Genomic DNA, 23,222 nt, shown 5'->3' on the forward strand with positions numbered 1-23,222 from the left:
TGGATTCTGGCCACTAGAAATGAAGATTTTGGGCTAAAAAAAGGATTTCGCTCCTAACCCTTCCAAAGGGTCCAGAGCGAAATCCTAAATAGGTCCTGTCCCTGGCCATGATTTCTAGCGAGTTCCCCCTTTCAGGCCTTTTGGGGGTCAAGCAGATGTCAGGTTGAGAGATGGATTCAAATGAGAAAGTCAGGGAAGAACAAAGTGAGAAGGATGGAGCTAAATAAGAGAAAACAAGCAAGGAATGAATTTCGCTCCTGACCCTTCCAAAGGGTCTAGAGCGAAATTCTTGAAATCAACTATTTTCTCCTTGGGTGAAGCCAAAACTTTGATCCCTATGACATGATTGGACAAGGAGTGATGTATTTTCACCTTGCAAGATGAATAGAAGTGAGGGAGATAAAGGATCAAGTATAAAACTTGAATTTCGCTCCTGAACCTTCCAAAGGGTCCAGAGCAAAATTCACAATATATCATTTTTCCTCCTAGTTTGTGTTAAGCCAGGATGGTGATCAAGGTGGATTGGACTTGAAGATTGCCACAAGCTTGCATTTCAGTAGGTTATGAGTGCAAGAAGTAAGAATTTTGAGCTAAGGGATGAATTTCGCTACTAACCCTTCCAAAGGGTCCAAAGCGAAATTCTCAAGATCACCTAATTCACCCATGATGGAGGCTATAAAATGAATCCCTAGGCTTTGGAAGAGCTAAGACTAGCATATGCTTACCTTGAAGAGCAATTTGAAATGAAGGAGTGAGACAATTGAGACCTAATCATGGAAAGGGCAAAGTCCTTAGAGATCCTCATTTTTCAACTTAATTAAAGGCAAAACTCATGATGGCAAAAACATTATAAGGAGGATCAAGATGGTGGAATAATAACAAAAAATGGAGAAAATGGCAAACATTAAAAAACATCAATATATCCTAGGCTTGCCTATACCCTCTCAAGAAATTCACAAATAAAGCCACATTCTAGATACACTTTTTATGAGTTGCTAATCAAGCATCATTTGGGTAAACAATGCAAATCTCCCTTAATTAAAACTTGTAAAATGTGTTAAAATTGATTTTTTTTTAAGCCTTAAAATTTAAAATTTCACCCTTGGCCACCCAATTATTTTTTTAAAACCTTATTTGCTGGGTCGGCCACCTCAAGGATGAGATTTTTTATTTTTATTTTTTTAAGCCAAGAGGTCGGCCTCTTGAGGAAATTAGGAAGTCGCCATATAAAGGGAAGGAGGTTTGTGAAGTTTTAATCATTCATCCATTTGTGTTTTTCCTAAAGCGAATTTGAGGAGCAGAAATAGCAGAGCAGATTGCAATAAGAAGGCGAATTTCTGATCCATAAAGGCTAATTAAGGGCTGGAGCATAAAGGGCGAATCTGAAGTGCAGATCAAATCTTCATTTTTTATCCATCTTTTCAAATTAATAAGTGGAAATCGAAGGTAAGGTGTTTAATCTGATTTTTTTAGGCAAGGTATTGAAGATCTAATTCAAGTTTCTATTTTAAATTTTCTTAAGGTTAGGTCTTCTTTATCTAGTTTAATTTCTAGGTGATGCCTAGTTTGAAAAATTACATTTTTTTAAAGGTTTCATCTTTTAAGGAATCTCAAGTCACTTAGATAAGATTCTACACGTAAACCTAACTTTAAGCCTCTTTTTTGTAGGTAGCAAATGGCGACCCCCAAGATGAGTGGATCCGCTACCCGACAGGCTCTCATCAAAAAAGATCAAAAGAACGATGATTTGGAGACCAAGATCGTGTCCAAATGGAGCAATATCGGAGACGCCAACTTAGGGAACTTCAATGTGAAGAAGTTTCGAGAAGCACCCTACACCGGCAAGCCATCACTCATAGCCAAGAAGATAATTGAGAGTGGCATAATCAAGGCTGCAGGCTTCCCTCCCACAATTAGATGTCACGAGCTAATGATCAAATGTGCCAGGCACTATGATTCACATTCAAAGACAATTGTAGCCGAAGATGGAACTGTCCTAGCCTATCTTTTAGAAGAAGCTATAAGTAAAGTTTTTCATCTCCCGGAGCCGAGATATATGATCTACAAGAGCTTGGAAGGAGCTAGGTCTATCTACGAAGACGATCCTAATACATGTCTGAACTTCATTAATAAGAATTGGTTACTCAAGAGTAGGTCTCGCTTGAACAAGATACCTAATATGCCACACAGAATTGATTTCCAAGAGGAATTCAGGTACTTGATAACCATGCTCAATCGGGTTATAGGTGCCCCTCAGGCCTTCCTCTTTGACAAGTGGATGTTCTTCTTTATTCAAGTGATTGTCCAAGGAAAAGGAATGTTCAATTGGGCCAGAATTATTAGCAACAACTTAGATGTGCAGTTGAGGAGGCTAGTCCCTACTAAGTCATTCCACATGAATTCATATGTTATATATTCTTTAGTCAGAAGTTTTGAGTATGCAGGGCTACCACATAGAGGAGTTGTTGGGAGAGGGACAAAAGAGATAAGAGCATGTGATTCTTATGCTCAACTGCATCATCCGCCTAAAAATGACTACAAGTTAGTCAATGACACCTTCACAATGTATATCACTAGGACATTGCAAGGAGGGATTCACCATCGACTGTCTCCGGAGGCACAGGAGCTCGTGAAGAAACACGGTGCATGGTTCATTCAATTTCCAAAATTTACCTACATCAGGGTCCATGGATGTCCTCCACCTCCCTAGATGTTGCCAAGGTATCCTACAGATAGAATAATACTACTTGAAGTGACTAGACAATTGGCAGCTTGTGCTAAAGCATCAAGACATAAGCATGGAAACAGTATCCCCGTACCTATTTTACTGGGAAATTCAATTGAAGTGTGTCCTAACACTCAAGCAGTCGAAGATGAAGAAAAGGAACTGTCTCTATATTCATTCACCTCCTTTGCCTCGAGAGAGAATTTTGATCCCCATGGTCATATGGAAGAGATAGTTGGGAAGAAGTAAAAACATGTGTTTCAAGTAGAAGACTTCTGGATGATTATTCGGGATGATCTGGAAGTGAAGAGAAAGATGCATTCCAGATTGCCTTTGAAGCTTATCAGGAAGTGTAAAGTTTATAGAGTAGCCGGTCAAGCCCAGGGCAGGGGTCAATATCTCCAATCATCCTATGAAAGGGAAGACAAAGAAGTGAAAATAGATTGGAATGAACAAGAAGTTGCAGACCTCGAAGCATTGATGGACCCAATTTTGAATTGCACTCGCAGATGGGTGGATGTTCAGCATCAAAAATTGAAGGAGCAGAATATAGCCATGACATTCACCCTAGAAACAAGAACAGAAGAAGGAGAAGCAAGTGTGAGTGAAAATACTTCTCATTCCAAGGGGTCGAAGAGAAAAGGACCTAAGAAGAGAGAACCCTCCAAGAAGAAACAAAAGGTGAATTCTAATCTTCCACCGAGTACTTCTTCTAGACATGAAAAGGAGATAAGTCAAGGAGAAGATCAAATAGACATAGTGTATGAAGTTGATGAGTCTATGGAATCCATGGTGCAGAATGATAAACAAGGCAAAGGACAAACACCTCAGCACTCGTCAAGTCAATCTCTTCCTCTCCAGGTTGGTGCTAATGAACAACAAGAAGAAAAGAATGATGATACAACAACATCTCCTTTCAGAGACGATAGACCTCTGCCTAAGGGAATACAGGTAAGGGAAAGAAAGTCTTCCATTCCAAATTGGCTAAAAGAAATACTGATGAGGGTAGTTTTAGTTGAAGAGGAAGAACAAGTATTTGATTTGGAAAGTCTCATAGGGAAATCCCAAGAAGAAATCGAAAAGAAGAAGGCTACAAAATTGTCAAAGGTAATTAGGGATGATGCAGGATCCAGGAAGATACAGGTAGCTACACCAGCAGTGGACAAATATGAGGATGAGATTATGGCAGAGGAATATGATTTAGAGACATTTGATCTTGGTCCACTTACCTCCGAGCAGGCCATGGAAGAAGCGACTGATTCAGTGAGAGCACTTAATGATAAACTCAAAGAAGAAATGGAAAAGAATAAGAGGCTAGAAAGGGAGGTTCGCGCTTGGAGGAATTATTTTAGCCACCTTAATCAAACATTAATGCGACAGGATCCAGCAATATCACCTTTGTATGCACTTCCTCCTGAATCAATGAATGAGGTAGAAAAGATAAAGAACTTAGCCCAACTCATGAGTTCATGGATTGATGAATCTTACAAGGTAGCCATTGAATTTGTAATAAGAATGATGAAGACAATCCATAGGACTATCCAAGTCCTTCAGATCATTCATAATCTATTGATAACTGTAGATGCATTCACTCACACTAGAGACATTGTCATCCCGGTCTTACAAGTGATAAGAAGGACACCAAGGCAGGTTTTAGCACAAGAGAAGATAATGGATGGAGGAACTCATAACCTTCTGCAATGATCAACTTTGCTCCAAATGAACGAATTTATTTTCGAAGACATCAATAATAGATGCAACCGAGTTGAGGGCACCATCCATACTATTCAGGATAGGGTGTTTGATGTATTATGTACAATCCTTGACAGAAGGATAGAGATCGAAATAGATGTGGATGTCCAAGAATTGGAAGACAGGATCAAGATTATTTTTTGCAAAGAGGAGAACATGGTCACGGAAAAGCAACGAGATCAAATGTATGCTACCATGTTCTTGATCGAGAAAACAAAAGAGCTAGGCCCTAGATGGGAGATGACCCATCTTGCAGCTTTTGATCAAGTCCTTCACTTGGAAGAATGAATGAAGAACCTACATGAGATTCCCATTGCTGAGATTGAGGGGATTACGTGCAGATTCATTGAATATGCTAGAAAAGAACATAGAAAAGGGAACAAAATTCTAGATGAGAAGTTGTTGTAAGATGATGTGGCAACTCTATTCCCATTGGGATATATTTCCTCGTTATTTGTGCCAATTTCTATTAGCTATGGATTGATAATGTTTATCTAAATGGGGTCTTTTTTGTAACAAACGCTAATTAAGGTTTAGGTGTCAAAATCTCAGCCTTTAATCTTCTTTAGATCCAGGTCGTTCATTGTATTTGAGAATGTTATATAAGCCCTCACTCAATTCATTCTAAGGGGTTAGATTTAGAGAAAAAAGAGAAAAGATTAAGATTGTTAGCAGCAGAGAAAGAATTAGTGAAGAAAGAAAGTTGAACAATTGTTGTTTTATTTTGCTATGAGATCAATAAAACATTGAAGTTATGGTGTTTTATTACAATCCTTGTGGCTATTTTCATGGTTGTTTGTCTTCTTGAATCACTCTTAGTGGAAATAGTACTTAAGTTTTAGAATTAGATTGAAAGACGAATGTTGTGTTTGATCTTTGGTAAAACTCATAGTCCAAACCACTAGCTCCTTACTGATTATAAGCGCGCCTTGTGTGGTCAACTGAAGATATTAAGATTGTTTAAGAGTTCAATCATTATTGGAGATATTGATATGTATCTTAGTAATAGTATCTATCCCATTGATGATTTGAAAATCATTGAATCCCCTTAGAAGATCGCACCAATTCGTAATCTTTTGGCAATACTGAAATTGGTAGAGTTTTACCAAGACTGGTCCTCATTTAGTCATTCCTAGGATTAGTTTAGTATCGCCTCCTTAAAACCCTTATCTTTTTCCTTTTATTTGAAACATCAGTTAGTATTAGGAGAATTCAGTTTCCTCATTGAAAAGTAGTTGCAAGAGCAAGCTTTCTTAGAAAGTACGTAAGGCCCCTTGTAAAACATCAAACACAACGACCACTAGTGCTTATCCACGAGTAGAGAACCTACTTAACAGAACCTTGGAGTTGCTCCAATTGATCCTTCTGTGAAATCTTCAACATTCGGGGAGCTTTATTCAAGAGAGGATAAGGTACCTTTAGGTATTTTATTCTATGTTTGGTCATGTATAAAAGACACATCAACAAATATGAATGCTCAAAATTTGAGACCCAATAATGTTTTATGCAGAATTTAAACACTAACATAAACTGCAATATGTATTATAATAATACATAATTTCATAATAGTGGCAGACCAGATCTGACATGTGTCAGATCTGTCTGCCATTACCAACCACTTAATATATTAATAACTAATATTTTCAAGCAGGGGGAGAACTAATAGTTTATAGAATTGGTAATTAGTAAATAATAAATATATAAATTAGAGGTAACATTATTGAAATCATTTAGTTATTTATGTATATATATATATATACTCAAATAAGAATAAGGAATAATAAAAGGGTTAGAAATATGGATATTGATATAATAATAGATATTAATATAATAATTATAATTAATATAATATTTTTTAGAAACTGTTCTACAGTAATACATAATAATTCATATAACTAGCAATTAATTAATAAGTAAATGATTTATAAATGAATCGGAATAAGACTAATTATCTAGTATGGTAAATTAACAAGTACTTGATAGACTAAAGAGAGATAGAATATCACAGATTTGTTTCATGTTAAGATAGACTTGACTCTTAATCAAGCTAGTTTAAGTCATGAGTACTTTGAAATAGATTAATTGTGGTTAAAGTAGTCCAAATCCTAGTAGGAGACATTACACCCACTGTCGAGCATGACTAGGACTCGTTGCCCTTGAAGCGTACCACGTACCCTAAACACACTGCACCTTGGGGTACCAACCAGTGTGGCAATGACGCCTCCCCTCTATACCAGTGTGGAAATTATCTCCACCTATCTTGTTTCTTCTATAGACTCTTCCTTTGGTCGCTCATTTTCTTCAGGTTCCTCCTCACCATTGGACATGACCTCAATATAATGAATCTTTCCTTTGCCCAAGCATCAGTGCCCTAGCTCCCACAGCTCCTTACAGGTGAAACAGAGGTTCTTCCTTCTAAGCTCCTATTTTGTTGCCTCAGCCAATGATGACTTCTTCGGAAAGGTTTTGATATCATTCTCCTTGAGGATGAAGGGTGGTATGGCATGTGGAAAGTTTCTGGAGGAAGAAGATGTCGCCATGTCACGTGCCTTCTTAATTGCTTCCGTGAGCATGTTGGGGTTGAACCCTTTCACCCAACCCTTCAGTGGTTCCATCAACCCGTCCATGAATAAAACCACCAATCTCCTCTCTGAGATATCTGTCACCAACACGAACAGTCTCTGGAATTCTATAATGTAACTGTCCACCGGTCCAGATTGCTTCAGTTGAGCCAGCTCTTTGAAGTTGAGTTTTGGATCTCTTCCGCCAAAACGCTCTGAGCCTCTCTGTGAATTCGGCATATGAAGTTATCTGATCGTGGACAAGGGTGACCATTCCATGATGCCACCATTCGTGAGCAACTCCTTCCAAGTGAAGTGCAGCAAATTTGATAGCTTCATCTTCAAGCATCATGTTAATATGGAAAGAGGTATCTTCTTTTTGTACCCAAGCTCGTGTCGAGGTTGCTTTGGTCCGATCAGAGGGTGACAAATCAACCTTTCGTTTGATATCATCGTTATAGTAGCCATAGTAGCCACGACTTCTGTCGCCCGAGTATTTCATTCGCAGCTCGACATAATCCTTAAAGGATATGTCTCCCTCGAGGTTTGCATCCCTCCAATCTTGATTCAACTGTACTTGCAACTCTCGGAAAGTGGACTCTTTCTCCCCACATGGTGCTTCAGTTCTCTGGGGAAAAGTTGGCATCAGCGGTCGAAAATTTGAATGTTGTGGGTTTGACCTTCCAGTGACTGAATTATCGCTCTGTCCATTATGATCTCCATTTGTTTTTCCCAAGGCCAATTGATGCAATCTATCTTCCATGAGTTTTTTTCTTTGTTCCCCACTGACCATTGTGTCGTTGAGCTAAGCTTGGCTTCTAGTTAGCTCCCTTAATAGTGCCATGACTTCTTTGGCAAGATCCCATGGTTCCCCCATTTGGTTGGCAGAACAGTACCTCCTTCTGGTGTACACCTACATCCACTACTCGACGGGCTGTGAAGATCACCAGCTCTGATACCACTATAATGTACTGTATGCTTATCATGTCATATGACAACACAACCTTCCCGTACGATCAACACAACCTCCACCCCGTACGAACAACACACCCTCCGCCGTACGGCCAACACATGCTGTACCGTACGACCAACATCGTACGACCCTCCACCGTACGGCCCTCCACCCATACACTCCTTGTCTTTCGTACAAACAATTGACTCTCCTATGCGGAACTAATAATCTTGGCCTCGGAAAAATGGTTCCGTTATGTGCAATATGTTGGACAATATAATTAGTTTAACACGATTTGGCATAGGAATGAATACACCAGGCAAGTAGAAATTCAGATTCAATAATGATAACACTTTAGATTACAAAAATTTCGGACTAAGGGTAGAGCAGAGTAGGGTGAGGAGTTACTCCCACCGAAACAGCGGATGCCAAGTAGGGAGGATCTTCCACCTCCGAAATGGCAGACGACTGAACTCTAATTGGAATTCGCACACAGGAAGAAAACACCAAATTCGCATACCAACAACAATGACTAACTCGACCATATATATGGCTTCGGGAAAACTTCCTGAAGGATTACAAAACGAGCCGACACGGCCAAAATGTTCCCGCCTAAAGTAAAAAGGGCCCGAGATATAATAAATTTAACTTTTGCAGCCATACACACAGAATTATTTATTTAATAATATCGGGGACGTTACACTGTTCATGCTTATACAATTTGATTCCATTCATATATCTAAAAACCTCAACTGCAAGACATGGTTGTTATCAATCTAGTACTTATATCATGGAAAAATACTTTGGGCAAATTGTCATTTTCATTAATGAAAAAACTCCAAAAAAAACATTGTATAGTGTTGATATGTGTACTTTGCCTATAATTTGACATCTAGAGCTAAATTAGGTTAGTGTTCAAGTTTAGTTTAGATCTCATATGGTCTCCCCTCACAATTTGAAGAAAAGTTTATCCTCACACACTATTTTGTTTTGTGTTGTCTTGCAAAAGACCAATTCAAAAACCAACATGCTCAAATCTCAAAAGAGAAAATATCAAATACTTTAAGTTTCTAAAATTAGTAAAGGTCAAGTAGATGAACATAACAAGGTAAATTTACTAATTTCATTGCTCTACAAAAACAAAGGATGGAGAAAGCAAATGAAGAGGCAAATACACAGAGATGGAAATTTCCAGGAAGAAGCATAAGTAATACTAAAGAAAAATGATCCAAATATGTACGGAATAAACACAATATAGAACAAAATCATCAAAGAGAGAAAGTCTAAAATAAAATCAAAGATCCTCAAACGAAAATATATATCTAATTTTAGAAATAGTTGTTTAAAAAGGTGCACTAAAAATGTTACTCTTTGTTTATCTTAACACACAATAGCCACCAATGATTTCTTTATTTCTTGAAAAAAATTTCAATACATGGGGTTTAATCTTGATATGGATTGCAAAATTAAACAGTTCCAAACAACTCACCTTCTACATGATCAAGATGATGATGTGTCACAAAAATCACAAGTTTTTGTGGCAATGAAGCAACAATCTCTGCCAACTGTTATGCAACAAATAAAAACATAAAATAAATGAGAACCAATTATAAAAAGGGAAAAATATCAATGCAACCCTTAAGAGTTTTATCATATTTGAAAACGTTTTGAAACATATATTTGTAATCAACCAAATCCCATCAACTTTCCTTTAACATAGTACTTCTAAAATAGGCTATATCATCTTAAATCTTTCTCACAAGACAAAAAATCTATCAGATCTATATAGAGAAGTGATAATAGTTTCTAGAGACTTTACTTCTGCATGCAAATTTGAACTATTGACTATTTAACAATATGGAAATCCAAACAAGTATAGAAATCTTAATCACAAAAAAATATGCTACTAAAAGACCATAGTGGAAAATTTAGTTAAACAAAATAGAGAGCAAAAATAAAAAGCTAAACATTCCCAATGGATTTATAATATTGTTAATTTGTTACTGAAGAAAACACCTCTTTCGTATTCTAAAAAGGTTATTCTCTTACAACTATTACAAACTTGAATGAATTATAAATCCATTAATAAAGCAAGCATCTAATTCCTACATATGTTTATAGTAGTAACAGCCTATTTGATCTGCTTGCATTCAGATTTGGGAACATTGACATTTGAATTGTATTGTACCCATTCAAAAACTTGATGTGAGTACTACTTGACACTTATCTATCATAAAAAAAGAAGATAAATCAATAATATTTGTCAAGTCAAAGTCAAAAATAGTCATTTCTAATCGAATCACAAGTTGTCATGTCAAAGTCCAATATTCGAATAATAAACACTCACAGATTGTCAATGGTAGTGAATTCTTCATACATGGTCACTAGGAAATGAGATGCAGATGCTATAAAGGAATGGAATATTCAGGTAATTAAAAAAAGAACAATTTTGAAAGTTCAACATCAATGCCAAGACAAATTAGGGAAAAAGCCAAATGGATAATCCAAGTCAGCATCTAAAGATTGGAGCTTCAACACAAAGAAATCGTCCAAAAGGAGAAAGGTACCTTTTATATTTCAAGAGGAGATAAAACAAAGTCTTCTTGTCAACATCTTAAAAATTCAACCAACATAAAGGAAATCGCATTGTGGCAAAGACTATACATACTAGACAGCATAATCAACAAGGAAAAAGACACACCTTTTTGCCATTGCATAATTCAACACAAGGCATTTAAAAATTACAAGTTTTTGCCATCTTTCTATAAAAATATGTAATGTCCCCTTTTGGGCTTTTAACTAACTTTTCTATTTAATGAGACAATTATACTCATGATGATTATGGACTCAATTGAAATCACATAATGACTCTATACAAGATTGTAGTTGGTATAAAATGCCTATTGTTGTGAATGATATCCCGCAATGTATTAATTATTCGTATTAAGTGGGTTGTCACTCTCCACAGTTATGTGTCTGTTGGTTGACGGTTGTGTTCCTCTTGACAACCGTCAAGTTCTTTAACTATGTTGTGTACTACCAAGGAAGGTAGGAGGATATAGTTGGATCCCTTGGCCGACCATCTCTAGTCTTCTTCTCCAAGGATGACAATATCAGTAAAAAATCATGCAAATCGTGATTTTTCCCGATTCAAACTCGTAAACGATTTAATCACCAATAAAATCGCAAAAGATTTTATCGAAAAAATCGGACCAAGTTTGACTTGTTAAATCATTGAAAATCGCGATTTTCTGAGTGTAAAATCGTCAGGAAAAAAAAACGCAAATGTTTTTATTTTAAAACGCGCAAAAGTTAGCCCTAACTTCTATTTGCTACGTAACACTTTCACGCGGGTTAAGATGGCGATATTTTCGCACGGGTTAAGATGGCAACAACGGGCATTTGTGGAGTGTTGCGGTTGCGCGATCTACAACAATGCAAGGTAAACTTCCCAGCACACACGACCTAGCACACAGGTAGTAAAATATACATTTAGTGAAAATTTCCCTTGACGGGAATTCACAATAAGCATAGAATAATTCTCCCTCACAATATACACACATTTCTTACCAAGAGCAAGATCAACATCATTCAAAAAATGGGCTGTGGGAGCTTTTTTTTGATGGCTCAAGGAACAGGGTTGGTACAGGTGGTGGATGCATGCTTGTTTCCCCAGGAGGTGAGAGATACTATTCAGCTTTCAGATTTTGTTTCAGCTGTACTAATAATGTTGCTGAATACGAAGCTCTTATCCATGGTTTGGAATGGGCAAGACAGAGAGGTATTAGCTGTTTGAAAGTGTCTGGGGACAGCGAGTTAGTTGCAAATCAGGTGAGGAACATTTGTCTTACAAAGAATGATTTGCTTAAGTCTTATAAGCATAGGGTGTGGGACCTCTTGGAAGGATTTGATGCTTTCAATCTGATATCCATACCCAGAAATCAGAATAAGTGTGCTGACAGATTAGCAGCCATAGGGGCAGAATATGATATTCCCAAGGAAATTGGTAGCAGCGGTAATCATCAGCATGTGAAGATTGTTATTAGGCCTGCTGTACCAGATAATGATATACATTGGCAGGTTTTTGAAAGTGACCAGCAGATTGTGAGTTTCCTAAGAGAGGAAGCTGAGTTCTCTCACGCCAACCAGAAGAAACTACAACACCAGTATGGTGACCAGATCATTCAGCTGAAAGGAAATAAGTTACCCAAGGGATTGGTCTCCTTGGAATCCATCTTCAATTCTGATGATCAAGTTAGGAAAGAAAGGTCCAGCATTCAGATTGATCAAAACCACTATGAAGAGGTTGAGATTTCGAGAGACAGGTTTCTTAAACTTGGCAAAGTTCATACCAAAGGAAAAGAAGCAGCTTTTGTATCCCTCTGTCAGGAATTTAATGACATATTTGCTTGGCAATATTCTGATTTGAGGGGATTTGACCCTGAGCTTGCACAACATACAATAGAACTCGAGCCTAATTCCAAACCAGTGAGACAGAAACAGAGGCCAATAAATCCCAAATTGGAGCCCCTGATGAAAAAGGAATTAGACAAGCTGATTAAGAGTGCCATAGTCTTTCCCATCAAGCATACTTCGTGGGTTTCGAACTTGGTTCCGGTAAGGAAGAGGAATGGTGAAATCAGGCTTTGTGTAGATTTTAGAGACCTTAATCGAGCCTCTCTGAAAGACCATTATCCTTTACCTTCTATGGAGCAGATTTTGCAAGTAGTTTCAGGTTCTGAGATGTTTTCTCTGTTGGATGGTTTTTCCTGTTATAACCAGATTTTAGTTAAAGAGGAAGACCAGTACAAGACAGCTTTTACTACTAAATGGGGCACTATGGCCTATAAGAAGATGCCTTTTGGGTTGTCCAATGCGGGGGCAACTTTCCAGCGTGCCATGGATATGGCGTTCCAAGGTTTGATGTATAAAATAGTGCTGGTCTATCTAGATGATATCACAGTTTTCTCAAAAGGAGCAAAGGATCATCTAGACCATTTGAGGCTGATCTTCGAAAGATGCAGACAGTTTGGCATATCTCTTAATCCAAAAAAGTGTATATTTGCTGTCCATGAGGGCAAATTGCTTGGGTACGTGGTATCCAAGCACGGTATTACCATTGATCCTGAGAGGGTAAGTGCCATCTTGGCCCTTCCTTTACCAGCTCATAAGAAAGGTCTGCAGAGCTTCATAGGGAGAATTAATTTTGTCAGGAGGTTTATCCCTGATATTGCAGATTTGCTAAACCCTTTAACTGCTATGTTGAGAAAGAATGTGTCTTACAGCTGGACCAAGGAGGGCAAGAGAAGTTTTCAGCTGATTAAAGAAGCGTTAGCTGCTGCCCCTACACTTCTAAATCCTAATTTTTCCAAGGATTTCACCTTGTATGCCTATGGGAATGTAGATTCTATCTCAGCTATGCTGGTACAGCAGAATGATGAAGGCTCAAAACAGCCATTAGCCTTCTTTAGTCAAGCATTGAAGGACTACGAGCTAAGGTACACTTTTGTGGTAAAGCATGTGCTAGCTGTTATCAGGAGTTTGAAGAAATTCAAACACATGCTATCTAACAATAGCATTAATTTAATGGTTGCTCATCCAAGCGTAAAGGAGTTTCTATTAAGCAGGGATCTAAATGACAAAAGGGCTGGTTGGGTAACCAAGGTCATGGAATATGACGTCAAAATTCAGGTTACCAAGCTGGTCAGAGGCAAAGGCTTATGCGAACAGCTTGCTGATGGCCTTTCTAATTTACCAAAGCATGAACAGGAAGCTGTTCTAACACTGCAAGGTGACGAGCAAGCATCAGTTGGGACTCCTACTGCTGATTGGGTGTAGGAAATGACTCATTTTCTGCAAACTGGTGAATGTCCTGAGTTGCTGGACAGAGCTAAAAGAAGGTATTTCAGACTGCAGTCTATACCTTATACACTCCTGAATGGCATCTTGTTTCGTAAAGATTTTAATGGTGTGTTGCTGAGATGCGTTGGGCCTGACCAAATAAGTAAGCTGCTACATAATTTTCATGAGGGATCAGCTGGGGGCCATTTTTCACCAAGAGCAACAGCTCTTAAGGTGATGAAGGGTGGCTATTATTGGCCCACATTATTCAGAGATGCACACGTATGGGTCAGAAAGTGCAAAGAATGTGCCATGTTTGCTGGCAAAATGGGATTGGCAGCTTTGCCTTTGCAGCCAATTCAGGTGGAACAGCCTTTCATGAGGTGGGGTTTGGATTTTATTGGAGTGATAAACCCTGCGTCCAGCGCTGGCCATAAGTGGATACTTACAGCCACTGACTACTTCACCAAGTGGACTGAAGCAGTAGCACTTAAAGAGGCAAATGAGACCGCTGTCCTAAATTTCTATGAAGATCTGGTTGCCAGATTTGGGGTACCGGAGTCCATAATTTCAGATAATGGGCTCGCTTTTGTTGGTCTTAGAATCTCTGATTGGGCTGTCAAGAAAGGGATCTACCTAAATACGTCTTCCAATTATTATCCGCAAGGCAATGGCCAAGCAGAATCGACTAATAAGAATCTGATTAGAATCATTAAGAAGACTATGGAAGGCAACCAGCGGGTTTGGCATACTCATTTAAAATCAGCCTTATGGGCTGATAGGATCACCCCAAAAAGGTCCACAGGACAATCACCTTTTATGCTGGTCTACGGTAAGGAAGCAAGGCTTCCTATTTCATCCGAGCTGCCAGCACTAGACCTAGCAAATCAGTTGGACTCACTGGAGGAGGGCCCCCTTACAGTAAGATTAGCTCAGTTGTTTGAGCTAGAAGAGACTAGAAAGGACGCTTTGAATAAAATAGAGCTTCATCAGGCTCAGATGAAGCGATCATTTGACAGAAAAGCATCTCCAAGAAGCTTCCAGGAAGGAGACGTGGTGCTGAAATGGGACACCCTCAAAAGCAAACCTGGAAAGCATTCCAAGTTCGATGCATTTTGGAGCGGGCCTTACATCATTTCTGATTGTAAGCAGCACAACGCTTTCCAGCTCTCCAAGATGGACGGTAACGTGGAGCCAATCCCGATCAACGGGATTCACCTCAAACATTGCTTTTGAGGTATGATCGCAGCTTGTATATAATAAAGTAGGTTTTGGATGTTGAATAAGTGCTGCTGCACAGTTAGTTAGTTGCTGTCTAGTTTTCCCTAAGCGCTTCGTGCGTAGTTAGTTGTTAGTTGTTTCAGTTTTGTGGAGGAAAGACTGCTGTAAGCTGCCACAGTTTGATGAAAATGATACCTACCATATGAAACAGTGAATACATTCCACTGCCCCACATCATACATATCCCTCTCATAAAGCTGGGACAGCTCACAGCAGTCTTTTGAGGCTGTTTTTGGTGAGGTTTTTCGCTTACAGCTGAGATCCAGTATGAAAGAGAGTGTTTTTCACAGGTGCTTTGTAGCTAACCTGTCATAAACTATCAAATACACATGTGGAATTCATAATAGCAGTCTGTCATAACTACTACCATGAACCCCACACCTATACTCAATAGGCTATGACAGATTCAGAGGAGGAAAGGGAGAGAGTTTTGCAGTATTATGATGTATTTTTCCAGTTTTCACAAAGGTTGCAAGTGACTCTGTGCCCAATGAATTTTTTTAGGCAGCTGGTCAAGATGTTTAGTAGGCAAACATATAGCAGATGTCGCCAAAAATGTTACCTATTTTTCGCTCCTGGCTGAAAAATAGGTTGAGAGATGCTAAGCATGAACAAAAGAAAGCTAGTGTATACTCTTTCTCTATTTTGTGTTTTAAAAATGATGTTTCTAAGTACTTTATTCTGTAACAGCAAAGAAAAAACATCTCATTTGCAAAAGAAAAGTAGTTTTTATTCATTTTCAAAATGCGTCCCACACAGGAGCCGTGGGACTAGCTACGTATATCCAATGCAGAAGAGAAATATACACATATGTATGCAAGTACAAAGAAAAATAGGGCATGTCAAAAGTGGAACCAGTCATTGCCTGAATGACTGGAACAGTTGGAGACGCTCGTCGTAGCCTTTGTCTTGCTGTTCCCCCCCGGCCCGTTGATGTTTTCCTTCTGATCTGCAAAAAAGGGTGAAACAAGCAATGTGTTAGAACATTTAGTTCTAAGCAATATCTGGCTGCATTTCTGACATATGTACTAATGCACGCATATGTATATATGATCCCTACATACATCGAATGCAGATAGCTCGCAAGTACAAAGGAATCTCCAAAAAGGCAAAATCAGATCAAAGGAAAGCCACCATAAATATGCAATTTTGCTAACAGGTTTGTTTCATGTGCAGGAAAAGGAAAAAGAACAGCTTGCTGTTTATGAAATTCAATAAGATGAGTGGAGACGAATGCGGCTCCCACAAGGGTTGAGCCCAGCTCATATGAGAAATACAAAGTTTGAATATGAAGTTTAGGCATTGAGATTATGCACGAGCCACTATACATTGGTAGACAGAGGATCTTCCAGGGCTGAATGCAAAGCTGCTTTGCAGGAAGAGTTTGGACTTTCTGTTAAACTAGATGTATCATTGATAGGCGTTCACTAATTCCTATAGAGGTTGGAGATGGATTCAGTATGGAAATGTCTAGTGAAGGTACAGAAAGTGAGTTTCCAATGGTTATTGCAGATTTCAAACAGTCAAGGATGCCAATTAGTGATGATATGATTCCAGCAAATTCATTGGAATTTGAAATTTCGGAGAGAGATAACCAAATGTATGCATAATCTAGATAATAGAGGGAGTCATGAAGTAGAACTCTCAAAGAAATCAATCCCACTTGATATGCAGAACAATGAAACTGCTTTTTCATAAATACTTGCTGAACAGAAGTGATTAATGAGGTTGATATGAAGGAAAATGAAGAGCTGATTGATCGACATCAGATGAAGGAAGGAATTTCAAAGCAGCAGAAGGGTGATTGCAAAAATCATAAGACATTCACAGTAGCAGCATACCATCGTAGCATTTTGATTGCAGTCATTAGTTACGAATCACCCAAAGTGTCATGGAGTGAAAGATGCAGTGGTGGGAAAAAATCTGAAGAAAAGGACAATCCTAAGCCATGTCTGCATTTTGCCCTGGAAACAAGTGACGATTCACAAGAAAAGGAAGATATGGTAGATGTCTTGGTTAATGTGATCTGCCCTAATTTAATGGAGACAACTGCTAAAGGTTATAACTGTATACTGTCAGTAAGGATTTCGTGGAGCCCTGTGAATTCTGCATCTTGGGTTCCATTACAAATTGGTGAGCATGAATTTGTTGAGGGTGAAATCATTATAGAAGCAATTGTTGAGAAAAGTGAAGTAAAGCAGTGTGGTGATGCATGGAAGATTATTCACGAGGCATGCTCATCTTTAATGGGCTCACTGGATACTAACAGATGCATACCTTACAACATCAATGCAATATACAGATACTTAGGTATTTCAGCTGCTTATTATATTCTACTTCAGAGACTCTGTTATTCAGTTAACTCCATAGGAAGCCATGTCTATAAGGAGCACTTGATACTGATTTCTAATTACATGTGTATAACACATTGAAATCTAAGCTGACAAATGCAAATTTAATCCTTGGAAAAGGCTCACATGGTGGAATTCAGTGGGAAGCAGATAACAGAAGTACTTCACAAGATGTAGAACAAAGACAAAGAACATCTGAAGAGGCTCAAGGTACCGGGTGGAGTGTGGATCAGCAAGCAGATGTTTCAGAAACAAGCTGGACAACTCCTGAGACAAGGTTAAAAGAGGCACAAGCTGCAGATGGAACATTGGAACAATATTAAACTTCTTATGAACAAAGACAGCTACAAGATTCAACAGGAACCAGTGAAAAGAAACTCATGCTTTACAAAGGTCATGTGCAGTTTGGAAATAGTATTGATTATAGTTTTCCAGGGGATCCAAAGTGGGGTTCGAGTGGAATTTCTATTGAGAAAGCAAGAATTGTAAAAGAATTAAGCAATAACATGATTGAAGCAAAGGGGAACTTTGATGAGACACGAGGAAGAAATCCTTAAGCAGGATATACCAGAGTTGCATATTCAAACAGAAAAATAAAAAACGCAGTTTTTCGAGCTACTTTTTTCTAATATTTTTGATAGAAGGAAAAAAATAACCCTGCAGTGCGTGCCATGAAGTTTTTTAAAGAAAAAACAACAGATCACAAGTTAATTTTTACAGATACAAGCAGGCATGGAATGCTTTTTACAGTAGGGTTTGTATCTTTAATGGAGATATTGTATGCAGCCCAAGGAAAGTAATTTACAGGAAATGCAACGAATTACATGAATGAATTTTTGCAAAATACAAGCAAATGCCGAACAGGTTCGAGCCATAGAAAGATCTTCAAAAAAACGCAGAAAAGGAAGCCAATATGTTACATTAAAAAAGTTTCTCTTTCTTTCCAGAATCGAAAAATGGCGGACCTGTGCAAAAGTGAAGATGCAAGATGAAGCAAGCGCCCAGCAAGCAAGGAAGCCGAACTCCCAACGCTCAGAAGGTACCCAGAAACACAAAAGGTTTTCCACAGCGACTCCAGAATGAGCCCGAAACCAGCAAATGCAAAGGAAAGGAACAGGTCTCAAGCAAAAAGACGGCCCAGCGCTCGAAAATGCGCCCAGAACTGAAGAATGCACCATTTCTTTCCTTCAAACCCTAAGCAACGCCCAGTGCAGAGCGGTTTCCAGAATGCTCGAAAGACAAAAAGTGAAGATGCGAATGAGGATTTTAGGGTTATGTTTCCCTAAAAACGTTTCCATTAAAAAAATCATTTCCTTTCCTTCATATGCCACGCGCTATGTATGGTGGACAGGTTCGCTTATATCTTCAAGTGATGATTAATCACTTTAAATTTTGTAAAAGCCTTGTAATTTCCTTGCTTCCTAAGTGATTTCTATCACTTTGTCCCCTTTAATATTTCATATGCCAAATGACTTAAAAAATCAAGAGATGCGCCCGATGGAATGCTTGTTAACAAATGTCTTTTTAAAGGTTTTCTTTTTATTAAAAAAATTTATTATTTTCTGATTAAACATTTGTTTAATATTATTATTATTTAATATTTAAAAAATAATAAATTATAATAAAAATTTTTATTTAGTAAAGTGTTAATAAAACACTTTTATTAAATATAATGTTTATTACACTTTATTATTATTTAATAAATAAAATTAATAAAATTGTATTATTTAAGTGATTTATTTATTATCGCTTTAAATAAAACAATTTTATTACTTTTATATTATTAAAACTTTTAAATATAAATAAAAATAAAATCAAACGAATGTTTGACCAAATAGTAATAAATCCTTTTTTTTTTTTTTAAAAATCACTTTATTAGATATTTTTTTTTGGGCAGAAGGAGGGATATTTTTGCATTTATGAGGGCTTGCAGGCCTGTCAGAGGCATTTCAGAAGCATTTATGTTGCATTTATGAGGTTTTATGTTTGCAGAATGGATGACTTAACCTTTTGGCTCAAGTTTATCCCTTTTGAGATATTTTTGAGGCTAAAAAGTTAGGGTTTTTGAGTTTGCTCGACCAAAAAGGAGGAGGTGGAGTCTTCTTGATATGTTTGAAAAAAGGCATATATACTGAGAGCCTTCTTTTTTGTAAAGGTTCTGATTCATTCATCTTGGAGCAGACTGTAATTTTTGGTTCTCTCTGCAAGAATGGATGTCTTTGTAACACATTTTCAGGATTTATGAAGCTTGGTGATACCTGTTTGGCAAGGATAATAGCTTGTTTTGCTGCTCTACTTCTCATCCTTCTTTGTTACTGCATCTTCAGGGTTAGTCAGTTCTTTGGTGGTTGGCTTTTGCCCCCCTTAAAATTTACATCTCCTTTTGATGCTTTATGCAGAAATACATGTACTACTTGCAGGTCATAAGCTGTGTTTTAATGATTAATGGTCTTAGGTTGTGAAAAAAGGATTTTTTTTCCCTCTTAGGACTGTGATTATCCAGCCTGTTTATGAAGCATTGATGCAAGGGTTATGAGTTGTTGGTCAGTGTGAAAAAGGGTTCATTATCATTGCTGTACTGTGTGTCTTTTGCTTAGATAGATTCCAAAAAGAATACCATCTGGTGCAATCACCTTAGTTTCAGGTTTTAGTTTTTGTATTATCTCCTCCTCACTCTTTTCCCTGAAGAAATTGTTAGTTTAGGTGCAGAATCTGAAAAGAACCAGCTTACTCTGGAGGTTCACTCCATTTTTTAGGCAACCCACAGGCCTAGGAGGGTTCCCATGTGTCACAGGCCTGCTGAGTTGATAGCTTAGCAAACAGGGGTGCAGGTCCAAGTGATAACAGTTCCTGAAGAGGTTCAGAGGGAGGCAAGCACAAGACTTTCAGGATATGAGCAAAATAAGGCAGAAACAAACAGGACAGCAGAAGCAATGGCAGCCCCAAAGAGAGATATCAGTTCTACAGGGTCCAAAAATATTGGAGTGGGCAGCAATACATCTAGTTTCTTCATTCCTCGTAACACTCCTGATGCGCAACCCGGATTGTTAGGTACTTCATGGAATAAGGTAGTGCATCAGCAAACAAAAGAAGCAGTGGCTAGATTTTGGTTTTACAACAATATTCCGTTTAGTATTGTTGAGAGTCCATAATGGGAGCAAATGGTCTGTGGATTGACCATTTCTGGTAAGGGATTCAAGTCCCCAAGTCGTTATGAGTTGAGTGGGCCAGTATTGCAGCATGAGGTCCAAAACACACATCAGCTGGTGGAACAACAAAGAGGAATTGGGAAAGGAATGGCTGCACCATTTTATCTGATGGGTGGACGGATAGTAGGAATAGGACACTCATAAACTTTCTAGTTGCTTCAGGGGGACAGGTGATATTTTTAAAATCGATTGATGCCTCAAATAAAGTGAAGAATGCAGAAACCTTGTGCAACATGTTGGATGAGGTGGTGACTGAAGTGGGAGTGCAAAATGTTGTTCAAGTTGTGACCGATAATGCAGCTACATATGTGGCAGCCATTAAACTTCTATAGGCTAGGCATCCAGCATTATTTTGGAGCCCTTGTGTCGCTCATTGCCTTGATTTACTCCTCGGGGACATAGTGAAACTTAGTTGGGTGAAGAATGTGGTTGAAGATGGAAGGGAAATCACAAAGTACATCTACAACCACACATGGGTCTTGGAGCTTATGAGAAAACACAGTGATGGTAAGGATCTTGTGTGTTCAGGAGTCACATGTTTTGCCACGAATTTCCTCAACTTACAGAGCATATTACATGCATTGCCCAACTTGAAGAGGATGTTTCTGAGTGAAAGATGGTTGGAGAGACCTTATTGTAGGAAGCCTGAAGCAGAGAAGGTTGTGTAAGCCGTTTTTGATGATAGATTTGACAAACTCGTGGAGGAGATCATCAATGTAAGTCTTCAAAGTTCAAATTTCAATTGATGATTTATTTTTAAATTTTCTAATATTACACATTGCTGATTTTTGTTAAATTTGTCATGTCTAGTTGTCAGAGCCATTGGTGAGGGTTCTACGGATCGTGGATGGGGATAAAAACCCCATAGGGTATCTATATGAGGCCATGGATAAGGCCAAAGAGGCAATTCAGCACTCGTATGGGTCAGACAGGACCAAATATGAACCCATATGGCGCATAATTAATCGAAGGTGGAACCGACAACACCACCAACATATCCATGTTGTTGCCTACTATTTGAACCCCAAGTTCTTTTACTCCTGCACTTTCAAAATAGATGAGGAGGTTCAACTTGGCCTTGACACATGTATTCAGAGGTTGGTTCCTAGTGAAAATATTCAAGACCTCATTGTTGATGAGTTGCAAAGGTACAAGAAGGAAGATGGGCCATTATTTTTTTCACCTATTGGTACTCGTAAGAGAGACACCCTGCTGCCAGGTAAAAAAAATGTGCTCTTAAATCTATTTTACCATTTATTTCAATCTTTAAGTGTATAAAAAACTTTACCAAGTTATAAATGCCAATTTGTACACATGCAGATCTGTGGTGGGAAGATTATGGTGCCACAACACCTAATCTTCAAAAGCTTGCAATCCACATATTACCTCAGCTTTGTAGTGCTTCTGGTTGTGAGCACAATTGGCGTGTCTTTGAGGCCATTCACACAAAAAAATCGCAATAGGTTGACTCAAAAGCACTTGAATGACCTTGTATATGTGCGATACAACCTTAGATTGCATGAAAAGAGGGTACAAGGTAACAATTCATATGACGCACTTGACATTGATGAGATTGATCCATACACAGCAGATTGGATTGCTGAACCTCATGGTGCTACCAGTGATATTGATGTGGATACATTTATCACTGACGATCGATTAGATGAGATGGAGAGGGAGGCAGCTGAATGGGCGACAAAGGTGGTAGAATGTGAGGAGGCGGGAGATGAGTTTGCAGATCCAAAAGAGGCAGATTCCTCACTTGTTGAAGATATTGCAGCAGCGACTGTTGCTGCTGCAACACCATCTACTTCAGCACCCACTCAGCGGCAACAGAGTTTTTTGAGCTTTAGTCGTAGACGCAATCTGTGATTTCCAGTTTTCAATGATATGAAACCATGAACTTAATATGTATTCAGACTTCATAGATTGATTTATTTTGTGGTCTAGACTCTACAACATGTATTTGACTCAAACGTATTTACTATTTAGAACTTGAACTTGTTTTTTGGTATATCACATTGCTATATGGTATGTATTTGACTCAAACTATGATTTATATATGATGGAAACCAGTAATATGCTATTGTGTTCTATAAATTTAGTGTATAAGTGTGTTTTTTTAGAAAATTTTAAGAAATTATATATTTTCAAATGTTCAATAATTTTGCCGATTTTTTCCTGATTCCCGATTTTTTAAAGTTTTCGGCCAAAAGATTTATTGTCGATTAAGATATTTAGATCTTTGTTCTTCTCTATAAAAATTTCATGTGCGAATAAAGATATATTTTACTCATTTCTAGTATGCATTGTTATTTGTATTATTATTTCTTGTATTTAATTTATCAGATATAGCAATAAACATTTCGTGTCGTTCCCTTAAAAGAAATCAGGTCATCTTTGCATGATTCCCTTAGATCCCAATAAAGGTGAGAAGAGGCCACAAGGTGGTCAAGACCAAGTGAGCAAGCGATCTTTAAGGATTGTAGAACAAAGAGAACGAAGGACAAGATTACGAGAAAGATTTGAGAAAAATCTAGTCAAACGATC

At 38.1% G+C, this 23,222-nt stretch overlaps 1 protein-coding gene across 2 annotated transcripts in view; it reads right to left on the minus strand.

Moving 5' to 3' along the window:
• LOC131053990 (uncharacterized) overlaps positions 1 to 23,222 on the minus strand; it is a 344,360-nt gene that overhangs the window by 220,349 nt on the left and 100,789 nt on the right. Inside the window, exons 5-6 of one of the 2 annotated variants that reach the window (XM_057988551.2) lie at positions 15,978 to 16,061; positions 9,480 to 9,555 (exon numbers count right to left, since the gene is read on the minus strand). In XM_057988551.2, coding sequence (XP_057844534.2) covers positions 9,480 to 9,555; positions 15,978 to 16,061 — 160 coding nt within the window. The remainder of the gene's footprint in view (positions 1 to 9,479; positions 9,556 to 15,977; positions 16,062 to 23,222) is intronic. The other variant, XM_057988552.2, reaches the window with a different exon arrangement.

Source organism: Cryptomeria japonica, chromosome 2 (genome assembly GCF_030272615.1).
Source record: "Cryptomeria japonica chromosome 2, Sugi_1.0, whole genome shotgun sequence".
NCBI classification, from domain to species: Eukaryota; Viridiplantae; Streptophyta; class Pinopsida; order Cupressales; family Cupressaceae; genus Cryptomeria; species Cryptomeria japonica.